At 37.9% G+C, this 14,201-nt stretch overlaps 3 protein-coding genes across 8 annotated transcripts in view; 2 read left to right on the top strand and 1 right to left on the bottom strand.

The window, feature by feature from the left end:
* Positions 1–1,481: 1,481 nt before the first annotated feature.
* eme1 (essential meiotic structure-specific endonuclease 1) lies at positions 1,482–7,830 on the bottom strand. Of its 6 annotated transcripts, none has more exons than XM_084434789.1 (9): positions 7,726–7,830; positions 6,136–6,866; positions 5,856–5,983; positions 4,016–4,105; positions 2,846–2,970; positions 2,492–2,639; positions 2,278–2,393; positions 1,983–2,172; positions 1,482–1,858 (listed from the first exon to the last, which is right to left on the bottom strand). In XM_084434789.1, the coding sequence occupies exons 2-9, from the start codon at positions 6,836–6,838 to the stop codon at positions 1,682–1,684; spliced, it is 1,677 nt and encodes a 558-aa protein (XP_084290915.1). In that variant the 5' UTR covers positions 6,839–6,866; positions 7,726–7,830; the 3' UTR covers positions 1,482–1,681. The 6 variants fall into 6 exon arrangements, with proteins under 6 accessions (XP_084290915.1, XP_084290917.1, XP_084290916.1 ...); XM_084434791.1 differs by having other exon boundaries at positions 7,699–7,757; XM_084434790.1 differs by having other exon boundaries at positions 7,708–7,748.
* Positions 7,742–9,576, top strand: mrpl27 (mitochondrial ribosomal protein L27). The gene is made up of 4 exons (XM_084434799.1): positions 7,742–7,854; positions 8,265–8,390; positions 8,540–8,613; positions 9,224–9,576. The coding sequence occupies exons 1-4, from the start codon at positions 7,815–7,817 to the stop codon at positions 9,428–9,430; spliced, it is 447 nt and encodes a 148-aa protein (XP_084290925.1). The 5' UTR covers positions 7,742–7,814; the 3' UTR covers positions 9,431–9,576.
* A 2,888-nt stretch (positions 9,577–12,464) lies between these two features.
* Positions 12,465–14,201, top strand: part of pkd1b (polycystic kidney disease 1b) — a gene marked incomplete at its 5' end in the record, with an annotated part of 29,827 nt that continues 28,090 nt past the window's right edge. The window contains 4 exons of the mRNA XM_084434529.1: positions 12,465–12,528; positions 12,685–12,862; positions 13,043–13,218; positions 13,998–14,116. Of these exons, the coding sequence (XP_084290655.1) occupies positions 12,465–12,528; positions 12,685–12,862; positions 13,043–13,218; positions 13,998–14,116 (537 nt within the window). The remainder of the gene's footprint in view (positions 12,529–12,684; positions 12,863–13,042; positions 13,219–13,997; positions 14,117–14,201) is intronic.

Genomic DNA, 14,201 nt, shown 5'->3' on the forward strand with positions numbered 1-14,201 from the left:
AATATCAGAGGCTTTGCCTTGTTGGCATATCACTTGCCTGAGGAAATGTGTTACTATGCCACTGTCGTCGGTGGGCCAGCACACTACAGGTGGCATTATTGTGGCACAACTCACGAAATTGGAAGTGCCCTCACTCTGCCGAGAATATGAAACTGTAATTGGAACAAAACAGACTCACAAAACCATAAACAGCACTGCCTGTGGCACTCCATCTTGTGTGGCGGCCGATAAGAAGGTGCATTTGTCCAAGAGATGAGCTGAGTTGAGAATATCCAGGGAAAGACAGTGACGAACAGCCCTGCTTTGCTTTCCACTCTATTGACTGTGAGTGAAGGTGGTCGACGTTAACCTACCGCCACTCCCAATCCTTATTAATCTCCAACAAGAAGCAGGAAAAATCCTGTGTGCACCAGAAATGAGAAACTGCTACTCCGCTGAACAGAAATGCTATACGGGTCTAATCTATCATGTGGAGTAGTCATGACTCGTATATGCACATTGCACATCCAGTAGCTGAAGATAAACAGACCCTTTGCACTTACAGATATTCGTGTTGATGCAAATGGAACATATGCAGAGAGAAACTGCATAACATTTCCTCCAAAACATTTAGGTTAGATGAGTTACATTGTACTTTGTAAGTTGTAATATCCTATAACTGCCTTTTGGAAATTAAAGTCCCATTTAACCGTTCACAAGCCAGTGAAGATGTTAGCACTGCAGACTCTAGGTCATAAAAGCTATTATAGTCTGCATTCAGAGTACACGAAAATTGGATTTCATACTATTCAGCTAAACAATCACTCCAAGGTGATCCCTTTTCAAGCTGCCATAATTCTGCTCATATAATTCCCTTCGGCTCAAGCACACACCTACTAGCCATAGTTTGTTATGCCATCCCTTAAACTGTAGAGGAAATACTGCCTTCAGGGACAGGGATGAAGCATGCAGCTCATCTCTTAAGCACATTTAACGGCTCGTTACCCCACCGCTCGTTTCAGGCAACACGACACTCCTTGGTCAGGTGCCATTCTCTAATGTGCTGGAAATGAGCCATGAGCCTCAACAGTCCTTAGACAGTGAGTATGGCGTGCTCAAGGGGCCATTTTGTCCGTTCCCGAAAGGCGCACAGTAGTGCCTTAAACAGGAAAAGAGCCAAAACTTATACAGTTGCATTTGCAATTAACAACGCCCTGTTTACTACTGCTAAAACATGTAAAGATAACATAAAGGGAATTAAATGTACATTAAACATGGGGCTTCAAATGTGGCAAATTAAATACTAAATTAATAAATTCATTTTTGAGAATTTACTGCATTTCCGATTTACATTGAAAAGGCTTCTGCCAGCCAAGGTTATCTGCCATTAGGATTAAAAAAAAGCGTACAGGGAAAGTGAAACCTCTAGTGTAGAGGTACAGAAAGGTTTGGACCACAGGTATTTGAGGAAAACTAGCTCTGATGGAGGTGAAGAAAAATGGTTTGGGTACATTAAGAAACATTTAATAGCAACGATTTACAGTAAAAAAAGACAAATATAACTTTGAAAATCTGGAAAATTCAGGTTTGAAATTTATAACATATCTGACCTGTAATAAATACCTCAATGAAGCCAACATTGCACTGAGTCAATATAACAATTCTTTTGACATCTGTCCTCATGTGTACAAGGCAGAAGAACCTATACAGCAGTATCAAGGGGCTGCTGGTCATCATGTGACGTCATCATAAGAAACAACCGTTTAGAAAGCTCTGGACCAACTCTGCGGGTTGTAGATGTCACACCCTCTCCGCGACGAATGAGTACATCTGACAGCAGACCAACTTTTTCATGCTCCGATTTGCACCGTGCATATGCCTAAAGTAACAAATATACATAAAAACTAAATCTCAAACATAAAATGATTTACAAAAAATGTGCCATTTGTTAATTTGTTTGCTCTATGTTGTTAAGACACTTCAGAATTAAAAACAGATTTAACCTGAGCAAGGAGCCGAGGAGACGGGTAGGCACTGAGTATAGCACTGGCCATATCAGGGCTGACACGGTTCAACTGCTGTATTTGTCTCTTCCAAACTTGCAGAAGGCCGTTCCCTGTGCGGTCCACCTTCTGACCCCCTGCCCACTCACTCTCCAAACAAAATGTGAACCCAGTCTTCTCTCGCTCCCGCCTGGGAAGAATAAACATAATCAAAAGTAAGAAATAAACAGCAGTAGCTAAAGATACAGCTGGTTGGAAAGCGATAAATTTGGAAACGGTGTCTTCCCACACTCACTTGAACGGAGCCTCGGCTACTGCTTTGGTTGACATGGTAATATAATCAGTGAAGTCCTTCCAGGTAGAGAGGAAGCGAACCTGCACACCAGTTTGCAGCTGCAAGTCTACCAAAGTCTGATAGACAGGTGAGAGAAGAAAGACTGATTTGAAGCAGAGGACCTCAAATACAGCCATGAATTTATTTTGACTGCCAAAGAGGTGGTTCAGCTTACCTCCTCAACCTGCACTCGCGAGACCTCTGGAAGCTGATTGATATCGCCTTTCTTTCTTCGCTTTTTCTGCCCTCCCTGAAGTCCCACATTCTTTTCCTCGCCTAGCACTGCCTCACGGAATTTCTTCTGACATTTTGAATTCTGGGATCTGCAAAAGAGCATTGTTAATGCTAAATTAAGCAATTATAAACGTCATTAGTTTGTCAAAATAAATCATAACATTGCATGTACGAATGTAAATTTTTGTTTTATGATTTGTTTGTCTTTAAAGTCATTACTGGTTAATTCTTGGGTAAAAAGCACCATAAACATCTTAACATTGAATATTAAAAACACTCTCAGTACGTCACTCACCTGAAGTACTTCTCTATGTCAATCACGACCAGACTGAGGGTTCTGCCTGGGTTCCTGCTCATAAGTCCTTGGATCCAGGTGGTTAGAGATATGCCGCTTTCAGTCAATACACTGTTGCTTTGCCTCTATGTTAAAAAAAGAAAAGCACCACAAAGGAAAGAAAGTGTTTATCATTAATTTCCTAGACTCTGGGGGCCTGCCATAGTCTACTCTGTGCTGCCACAGTTTCACAATGAACTAAAAATATTTTAAAACTTCTCTTAATAACACAAAAGGTATCTAATGGTGTTTTGCGCCAAATGAACTAAAGCTGTCAAACGAACTAAAATCTAAAGCGCAATATGGCTTTGTGCCCTAATTAAATCGCAAAAGACTGATTTAATTTAAAAAAGTATATAGTCTGTTTGCGCTGTGTTTCAAAGCAAAGTACACACTTGATCCAGTGTTTTCTGCTTCTCAGTACGGTTCCGTTCACAAGGAATGGCCCTGTCCCAAATGGCACCCTAAACACTCACTGTCATAGTCCGCACTTTGTTGACGTAACACCGATTTGACTGTCGAGTAGAAGTCTGCCGCGGAGCTTGCTTCAGTGCGGGCTTGGCAAAAGTGAGCATTGAGGGCGGACATCGACCACAAAGGGATAAGTCAATTCACAGACTTTATTCTCATGTTCAGTTTGCACACTGAACATGAGTAGGAGCTCTTAATTTTGAACTCTCAAAGTGCACCAGATTGATGAATTTAACTTTAAAATGTACACAATTTTCTTCTGGTGGACTTGTCACCGGACCCAAGAGGAAATGAGTCTCACAAAATCCTGTGGGAAAAACTATGCTGTCAAAATTCTGGGACATGCATTTCTCAAAGATTAAGAAACTGGACACTTTAAAGACCTTATGGATCATTTTTACATAATTGAGAGATGATCCCGTAATTGTATTCATTACTCTTAATTGCTCTGACTCTTCTCAAAGGTCATAACTGCTGGTTTTTCTGCTGCCCTTTCGGCCACAAAGCTCTTTTAATTTCATCTTTAGTTGCCACATCATACAAAAACGGCAAATCCAGCACATCAAATAATTATTCTATTATGGTTAATTAAGCAATCATAAAGGTCCAATAGGAAATCACACCATGCCATTACCGTGCCGCCGAGCATAATGTGCCTACCTTGCAGTAGTTGTTAATCATGGTCACAAAGTCATCCACTGGAACTTGAATTACAGTATGTGAGTCTGGAATGGACATAAACTCACCAGTCTGCAAACAAAACAAATGAACTATAAAACCAAGTGTAAAATGATTTAGATCAGTGGTCCTCAACCTTTTTGACCCCAATGCCCTTTGTTTGAGACACTCAAAATGCTTCCATTGTTGCATAGCAACAACAGACGCCACGGGAAATCGGAGCAAATTTTACTATTAATAATAAAAGATAAGCTAATGTGCATTGTAAATGTCAGCAATTTATCTTTTTATAAAAATTATTTAAAGGCTGAAATATGTGAGGTTTATATTTATAAAACCTATTTTTGTCAAAACTTTATTTGAACTTGTACATGTTAGTAGATAACATGTTGCAAGACACTCCTTTAAAATCTGGGCATCACTTTTAATGTTAATGTAAATAAAAAGTGCATATTGATGTTAATTTTATTTGTTATTTGCTGGTTTTCGACATAGAACTTGGTGAATTGATTTCATTGTGTAGTATTAGTACTTTTTGAACAGGATTCTGTGATAACCGTGATAATTTTGGTCACTATCATCATGAAATGGAATTTTCATGCCATTTCATCTCTAGTTATGATGAACTATGATCAACTAAAATCAACCATATTTGTGTTTTTACAGTATAATATGCAAAATACAATTTTCTATAAAAAAATTAATCTCTGATTATGTTCTTTTCTCTGACATTTACGAGTGACATATAAAGCCTACAAAAACTCTTTTAGGTCTAAAACAGTTTGGATAGTTGTTAATATGAGTTATGAGACATTATTTAAGAGATTTAAGTATTGTATTACATGAGTAGCTCTCGGCCACTTTCATTTTTAAAAAGTAGCTCTCAAATGAAAACAGGTTGGAGAACCCTGGTCTATGGGCAGGTAAATGTATGGACTTTTTCAGATCTTTCGATCTAATGGAAAAAATAAGCTCACACAATTTACATGTGAATGTAACCGGACAAAACAGAAACACACGGAGATCATCAGCTTTCGTTTCTGCTCTAATAGCTGCAAGACCAGCCGAACGCTGTGAGTGCGTGTTAGAAATCAGGAATGGTGAGAGAACATTGTGCTTGGTACGTTTTTCATCTTCAAACCAAACTTGGGTCTTCAGCCGGCAAAGTTTAAATCTTGTCTGACTAGCGCGCTTCCCATAATGTTCAAGCATTCAGTCAGTAGGTAGAGAGTAGGTGGTAATTTGGGGCTGTTCGAACACATTCGACCACATTACCACACACTACAAAAGCAATCCGGTCAAATGTGTTTTCAACTACCTCTGGATGTGGTCAAAAGTGGACAAGCTCAAAACGTTTTAGACCCCATTTAAACCTGTATCCAAACCGTCATCCACTTGTGATCTGCTGATCAACCAAAACGCATCTTAATACCAGGTGTAAACAGGGCCTTAGATTACCTTAGTTATTCTTTAAAAACACTAGAAGAAAACACTGTTAAATTTAATCTTTAAAAAAAATGTAATGCCTGATGAAGTTCATGAGAACGAAACATTGCTAATAAATATTTTTTGATACTTTTTGCAAGTGTTGATATATTGTGCGGAATTTCCTAGTTTTTTAGATTTTAAATTTTTTTTCTTCTATGCACCTATCTATTACGTGCAGGTGTGCGATGGAAATTGTTAATTGATTAATTTTAATATGCAGCCATAACAGGAAAATAATTGATTTATTATCATGTTCAGCACTGTCTGCACCTCAAAGCCAATGACAAGGAATATGGGTAAAAGTTGCATTTGTATGTAAGAGGGGCTGTCGTGCCTGTGGGCTAGGTGAGCGTCTAGCCCAGGTGACACTACGAGGAAGAGACTGCTTCTCTATAGCACAGTTGCAGCCCATTGCGTGCAGGGAAGTCAGGAGAGCACCGCCACCTTCCAGCTGCAGCAGGCCTATGGGGGAGAGACAGCTAATCAATACTAATCCATTCAGCAAATGCAGCTTAATACCTCATGCCAATGCTTTTTAACAACTCGGGTAAAGTACCAAAGCGCACCGAACACTGAAAGAAACTGTGACAGCAGAGATGAGCACTGCCACCTACCTGGGTCGACCGTCACCACCATGTGTTTGATGCACTCCTCTGGCCTCAGGGCTTTCACAGCATCAGTCAGAGCTTTCTTCTCCATTCTCAATCTCTCCTTCTCTTCCTGCTGATGCTCTCGCGTTGCTCGTTTCCTCAGGGCTTCCTGTCTGGCAGCCTCCACTTCTGCTGGTGTTTTCTTGCGTTTGGCCAGGTAAGTGCCATTCTCTGCTTCAGGTGAAGGTTCTTTTCGGAGGTATGGTGCAGCGTTGTTTGAGCTACACTGCCTTGTTATATTTCTACAGATCTTGTTATGTTCAACTGGCTGGGCCTCGGGGTTGATATGATGTGCTGGAACATCTAAGAGGTGTGAATATCCATTAGGAGTCACATTGAAAGCTCGAGTCTCCTCTGCAGCGGTGGCTACTGTACCCAGACCACGTTGTTTCTGTTTCAGTCTCACAGCTAAGGGAATGATGGCCTCCTCCTCCTCGCTCTCACTACTGACCATCAACACGTCACTTCTAGCAGCTCCAGTGGAGGCATGGACCTCTAGAGCTGAAATTGGATCAGCAACAGAAGCCATTTCTGAGTCTGAACTGTCTAAAACCACCAAGTTGACCTGTCTGGATTTTGACTGTGAGAAATCAAACACAGGTAGCTCTTCTGAATCACTGGAGTCGCTGTCGCTTAGGAGGAATCCAGGTCTACTGATGCAGGTCATGCTGAGCTGTTATCCAAAGATCTGCAGTCTGAAGGAAAGTTCAAATTAAAACACATGCAAGTCTCAACAATACAGATTTTCTGATACAGTTTAGATCTGTACTTGCACTGCTGATATGTCTACCCTACACAAAATAATATAAATAATAAATAAGTATGTGTGTGTACAGTTTTATATTAATTTAATTTGTATTATTACAACATAAAACTATATCAAATATATTTTCTTTTTAGCAACATATTTAATTTGTAAAAAAAAAATATTTCACAAACTGTTTATATTACTCAGTCAATAACCTTCAAGTTCTTTATGTATGTGTATATATATATATATATATATATATATATATATATATACACATATATACACACACACACATATATACATATACACATATACACACATATAAAATCATACTATATTAAACTGGGTTTTCCCTTCAAATGGTGTCAGAATATGGCGTTTTGTTTTATCTCGTTAACGTTACATAGATAGATTGGATAATATCAAGCTAACGTTACCACAGTTTAAACTTTAAACAGTGTACAAACACTGTAGTAAATACGGTGTTTTAGTAAGAAAATATGGTTACTTTACCAAACAAATGACATTAATATTTTGTTAAAACAGGGACATCCAAAGTGCGGATTGCGCAATATTCAGTCACAACCACGAACAGAACCTACGCGTGTGACTCCAGACAACTAACTTATATTATACATTCGCATACACAAACAGAAAGACTGCAGTAAGTTTCCAACATAATATAGCAGACCACAAAAATATCAAGATCCAAATGCTCATGTAACTCAGCATCCTCTCATACCCTTCTACTGTAGCAGTAAATATGCAATATTTACAAATTTTACATTTTTCTCTCTACTCACGCCAGCCAAACTCTCCAGTTCGCAGCTTCGCGGGTTCTTCTGAAGGATCACGGGAGCGCGCCCGCTGCGTCATACTCACGTCATTCAAGATGGCGGCGCTCGCGTCCTTGATGCTACAATCCAGAGCCTGTAAGTAGAATGACAATTTTGTGGGGTTTTTTTTCTTTTCCTTTTTGAATTATATCACGTATAATGTAAGTCATGTTGGAATAATAGTTGCTGATGTGGAATAATGTAGCACTTTATCTTTTAGCGTTTTGTAATGACTGTGAGAGCTGGTAGTAGCATGATAAGCCACCATTTCCTAACAGCACAGTGAGCATGTCAGAAATGTTGACAGCAGCTTCAACAGAGCATAAACTGACTGATCTTACTAACTTACGTCTTATGTTTTGTTCATGGCAATGCAGAGCGTTAAGGATTAGGTTGATTTAATGCTGAGAACACAACAAATTCATGGTTATGACGTGAAGAAAAGTTTCAACCTCCATGATGCAGGTAATGATGATTTCTGCTGATTTTTTTATGTGTCTTTGCAGGCATTCTGTTCAGTCAAACACCCACAGTTGTACTGACGAGATTTGCTTCAAAGAAGTCAGGAGGAAGCAGCAAAAACCTAGGAGGGAAGAGTGCTGGTCGCAGATACGGTTTCAAGAAACAAGATGGTACTTTTTTACTACTGACTATTAACCTGAAATTATATTAGAAACATTTTGTGTGCGGTTTTTACTGTAGCTAGGGTTTGTATAAATGTCTTTTTCTGTCCTCCATTATCTTGCATAATAGCACATGTTTTGTCTTTCCTTTTTTTAAGGGAACTTTGTACATGCAGGCAACATCCTCGCGACACAACGCAAGGGTCTAATGCGCTGGCAACCTGGAGCTCATGTAAAATATCTTCCTATGAATAGCTGTTATATAGCTATAGCTATGTCTGATCATGCGAAGTTATCATGCGTTGTATTTGTTGTAATCTTATACAATGTATTAATGTCAGTTTCTGTTGACCAAAACAAATGTTTGATATTTCTTTTACTTTTTTTATATTTTATTATTTTGTGCAATCACAATTGTTTTACTTTTAACATTTTGCTCAAGTACCTAAAAATGTACAAGCATACAATGACAGGGCAAAGCAGCATATAGCATATTTTATGATGGAAGTCGCTTTGATTAATTTTTGAAAATGATTTTATTCAATGTTTTATTATAATGTGTTATTTTAATATTTCTTGATACAGTAGGGTCCAAAAGTCTGAGATCACTAGTAAAACTATTTAGTTTTTTTCTAATTAAATAAACAGCACAATTTGTTAATTACAAATTATATTATCAGTATGACCAATTTGATAACTATGATGTCAGTTTACATCATAATGCTGCTTTGTTTTTAAATTTCTTAAAATTCTAAAACTTTATTACCATACAATTATGTAAAACTGGAAATAGCCTTCATTTCCCTTATCTGAAATTAATCTCTCATTGTCTGTCCTTGCAGGTTGGTATTGGAACCAACAAAACAATTTATGCCCTAGAGGACGGTATTGTCAGATTCACCAAGGAGGTGTACATTCCTCTACCACGAAGTGCCGAAGCCAGGGATGTGATCCCAAAACTTCCCAAGGGTGCCGTTCTGTACAAGACCTTTATTAATGTCATTCCTACAAAACAGGAGAATAAATTTACTCTAGTGGACATGGTATAAAAAAAGACTTTCCTCAGCTTCAGTTTGGTCTGGTTTTTTTTATACTCTCTACTCAAATGTGTCTGAAAATTCAGCTGGATAATATTTAATTTCTTTTTATTTGTACAGTCACTGTATGTTCTACTCTAAGAAACATGTTTACTTAACACCATGTGACTTTATTATGTTCAATGCCCTGCACTTTATATCATAAAATACAAATGAATTTATATTACAATCTAGAAATATTTGTTCTCTTTAATAAAATCAGCATTTGTGGAAAGCAACTGGAAACAATGTTAAATGTTATTGTGAACATAAATGTTATGTTCATAATCTGACATATTTCTGAGTGAAGAAAGATATAGTACAATGAAATGAGAAGAAAGTAGGACTGGACTTTATTTTATCCAACGTGAATTGATTGAATCATATGGTTGGAAATTCAAGAATGAAAAACAAGGAATAAGTTATTACATTTTGATAAAAGATTAAGATTTTTGCTTGGAATGATGTGCACAGATAAATTGTTCACAATAAGACTAGGGTGATGTACTGTGAAAGTAAATACGGCCTGTTTCACATACAAGTAGATTTTAAAAACAGAGGACTGTATTAAACTAGATGGGATGGCTCGGTCTTATAAGCAGATCAATATAAAGTTACAAGCACTTGTGGCCTTTAAGATCTGATTTAATGGAGCATTAAACACTGTCCTGTTGCTGAGGTGTTTTAATCTGCTTTATTGACTCTATCCATTCATGTTTCCTAAAATTCTGCACAGCTTTTGCCTTTAAGGATTTAGACTGTCTCTCTCCTCTATAAAACAGACAAGGATATCTTTGTAGCATTTCCCTTTGGGCTCAGGGTGTTGTTCATGTGTATTAGCAGGATTAGGGGAAGTGAAGCCTGAGAGTATCCTCAGGTTGGTGGAAGCCAAGGAGAAATGAGAAGGATTTTGGTACTGGGTAGGAATAAGCGCCAAATGAGTTGTTGTTCAACTGTGTTGTTACACCATGTAGCTTCACTCTCAAACATCAAGTAGTATGAGAGGATTAAACATGGAGTGTGCTGACACTTTCCAAGGACAACCACTTGAGCAGGTGCCACTTCATAAGCTTCAAGTTCAAAATTCTTTTTATGATGCAGATGTACAAAATGTTCAAGGAACCTTCATTGTTTGGGAACTCATTTCTGTACACTGAAGAATAATAAAGAGGCTCAATGCTAATGAAAAACGATAGGGAATTGATTCAGAAAGCAATCAGAGATTGTGAGCAATGCTCAGCATAATAATCTATCTGGCAGATAATTGTTATTCAGCCCTGAACAACAGCCTGCCACAAATATTTCAGCAGGGTCGAGACGCAAATTTCGTGTCAGAGCAAAGTTTAGGATAAACAGTATAATCACATACATCATGAATCATTTTAAAATTCAACTCACAACTAAACATTTAACATCACTAAATTGTTGTCGATACAGAATTTGTAGGAGATGGAAAACGTGGTTCATTCTGACTGCATCTGAAAGTTTTAATGTCATATTTACATAACAATATTCCTTCTTTTCATTGGCATGCTTATCAGGATAAAGATGTTTAATTGGGATTCATCACCATTATGTTTCCTAACACAGAGCCCTCTGGTAAATTTGATAAAACAAATTAATAATAAAAACCTTCCCCAACACCACCTTCAATGCACAGGTCAACCCAGTGAGTCCACAGTGATGCTAAAACAGCTGCAAACAACATCAGATACAAAAACAACATAGTACATTACAATATGATGAGATAGTTCACCCCAAAATCAAAATGATGTGATCTTCCCCTCCCCTTTTTCCATATAAAGAAAGTTAAAGGGATCTAAGGTTGTTTGGCCCCTAGCAATTTTAAAACATCTTCTTTTGTGTTCCCCAAATGAAAGAAAGACATACAGGCTTGGAACGTCATAAGTTTGGCAATTCTCAATGTAATGTAACATCTAGATCCGGTAAGGTTTGTAGAAAGGTCATTGGAATCCAATCTGATTCTCAATGGCCTTTTTGCTGAAAACTATTAGGTGCTGTTCCATTGTTCACTCCTGAAAGCTACGACCCGGTATTCAGCAGAGGGAGCCTTGCTACGTCTGTCTGCTTTGCTTTGAAAAGAATGACTGTCAACCCCTGCTCTATGTACTCAGTTGCTTAGCAACGGCTGGTGCGTCTCTGAGAAGAGCCCACTTTTTCCTGTTTTCTGCATTTCCTCGCTCTTATTTTCCGTACATTTAAACTGGAGTGGAGAATGAAGTATGTCCTGAAGGAGAAAAATAAACAGTTGCCCGAAGGTTAGACTGCATTTTCAAGGGTTCTGGGAAGAACTTAAGCAAAATTGCAGACGTTCAATTCTAATGGCAAACAGCACCACTGATGCCTTGAAAAATTCAGAATGAATTTTTATCCTTTAATTTTATTTTATATATATATATATATATATACAGTATATATATATATATATATATATATATATATATATATATATATATATATATATATATATAAATTAGTGTAATAAAGGAGGTGGTGACGCATTTAACCTGGATGAGTGGTTTTAACTGCCTATTCATCAGGCGGGATTATACAGCATGTTAATGAGAACACTGTCCAGTCTTTCTTTTCTGTTTTGTTGCTGTGAGACAAACCAAAAGTCTGTTAATGTTAAAGGGGGGTGGGGTGGGGTTGGTGGTGAAACTATGTGTTGAAGCGCACAATGCTAATAAGTCACCAAGCACTAAAAGAACAAGTACAAGAGAAATACAAAAGGAGGCCTGAGAGAGAGAGAGAGAGAGAGAGAGAGAGAGAGAGAGAGAGAGAGAGAGAGAGAGAGAGAGAGAGAGAGAGAGAGAGAGAGAGAGAGAGAGAGAGAGAGAGAGAGACTAAAAGGCAGAAGGAAAATTAAAGCAGGGTCTTCGTGGACGGACAGAGTCAGAGCATGAAATGGACCCTCTTGCAGTCTCTCTCATGTATGATTCATTATTACTCACATTTATTATGCTCTACCTGGGGAAGAGATAAAATGGCAAATATTGTGCACCTGACTCTCATTTGGATTCTCTGTGTTTTTACAAGCTGCTTCAGTGGTGAGATGTTTTATCTGCCTTGCTCAGTAATGGATATTATTCTTGCTAATTGTTTGCAATCATAGAGCATTACATTACGTGACTTGTGTTCGCTAGTTGTGGATGCATCTAAAATGAACACAATTTGTTTTTGAAATATTTCATGCTTTCCACTAGAATATTATTGCCCAAAGGGGGCAAAAATTGACCGTGATGGTTTGCGCTGTTACTGGATGCCCATATTGACGTCAGCGTGGCTAGAAGCAAGAGACATCTGTCAAAGAGACGAGAGAGGAGACCTTGCTACAGTGGACAGTGTGAATGTTCAGACCTTCATACAAAATTCATTTCAACTGTAAGATATCACAAGATTTTATATGGTTTTGCAGGCCTGATTTTTCCAACAGAAATATTTAAAAGGGAATCTATAGTACAGTATAGATATATTATTTAGAGATTATAGTCTCAAACATAGAGCATTGCAACTTTTTTAATGGCTGATCCTGTATTTGCTTTTACTCTGTGTAAATTCCAGAGAAGCTCCAGTTGGGGTCTGGTTGAGAAATGGAATGGAACATGGTCGGTTTGATGATTTAGACACTGAAGACAGTGAGATGAAGGAATGTACCACAATGGCTCTGGCCTCTGGACAATGGACGAATGAACAATGTGATAAGGGGAATTTCATTATCTGTGATAAAAAGATATCAGGTAAGCAAGCTAATAAACTGTTTTAACCCACTGATACACATCACATTATCCAAATCATCGTCATAAAGACTGGGCCAATAATCATCTACACCTTCCCACAACAGTTTTGCACAAATCAAAGCAACAGTAAAATTTTCATTTGAAAAAAATAATGGTAACACTTTTAAGGTCCAGTTCTCGCTATTAACAAGTTGCTTATTAGAATGCATATTATTAAGATATTGGCTGTTTATTTGGTACTTATAAAGCACAGAAAATTCTAAATCCAACGGCCAACTTGTTTTTGTTCTTTGTCTGTGAGGTGTGAATTGGCCTTATATCAGAATGAAATATTTTCTCAAACAAGAAATGTAGGCTGGGACTTTATTTTTTCCATTGGGAATTGATTGGATCGTTGGATCATTGTGTTTGCTATTGATATGATCTCATGTGAGTGAAAGGTCCCGCATTTGCACCAGTAAACCATCATCATCAGAAAAGAGATGAGATGAAATGTCATTGCAACAGGGAGGGGAAGTCATTTTGATTAAAGAGGACAAAAATAAATAAATAATGATGTGCACGGATAAATCATTTATAATAACACTTGTATGGAACAATATTCCATACAAAAACAAGAATTGTCAATTTTGATTTCACGTGGGTGACAAAGCACATGACAATATCAGCAGCATTTGTTAGAGTTATTTACAGCTCACATTCAGTTAATCAAAGCCATGCTGCAAAACCTTTGTCAGAACTCATAACTGACAGCATTGTCATCCATTTTCTCTTTAAAGTGTCTTTGCCATCGCTGGGGAGCTACGTGACAGGTGTGCCACTAATGTCAGGAATATACACAGTGTCCCAGATACAACTGCTACCCTCTCCACCAGACCCAGGACCACACATGGTTGAGGTAAAAAAAACCACACAAAAAAAAAGAACAATTAGCTTATTAAATTGTTAATCAAGGACAGTTTAAGCCAATACATTATGAAGTC

The sequence above is a fragment of the Rutilus rutilus genome (genome assembly GCF_951802725.1).
Source record: "Rutilus rutilus genome assembly, chromosome: 16".
Taxonomy (NCBI): Eukaryota; Metazoa; Chordata; class Actinopteri; order Cypriniformes; family Leuciscidae; genus Rutilus; species Rutilus rutilus.

Excerpts from the sequence above, each read along its gene's own strand:
- eme1 (XM_084434789.1), bottom strand. The coding sequence starts at position 6,838 with ATGACCTGCATCAGTAGACCTGGATTCCTCCTAAGCGACAGCGACTCC. Across the intron at positions 5,984-6,135 it reads GGTGGTGACGGTCGACCCAG|GCCTGCTGCAGCTGGAAGGT; the intron begins GTAGGTGGCAGT and ends TCTCCCCCATAG. Across the intron at positions 1,859-1,982 it reads CTCCTCGGCTCCTTGCTCAG|GCATATGCACGGTGCAAATC; the intron begins GTTAAATCTGTT and ends TTGTTACTTTAG.
- mrpl27 (XM_084434799.1), top strand. The coding sequence starts at position 7,815 with ATGGCGGCGCTCGCGTCCTTGATGCTACAATCCAGAGCCT. Across the intron at positions 7,855-8,264 it reads GATGCTACAATCCAGAGCCT|GCATTCTGTTCAGTCAAACA; the intron begins GTAAGTAGAATG and ends GTGTCTTTGCAG. Across the intron at positions 8,391-8,539 it reads CGGTTTCAAGAAACAAGATG|GGAACTTTGTACATGCAGGC; the intron begins GTACTTTTTTAC and ends CCTTTTTTTAAG.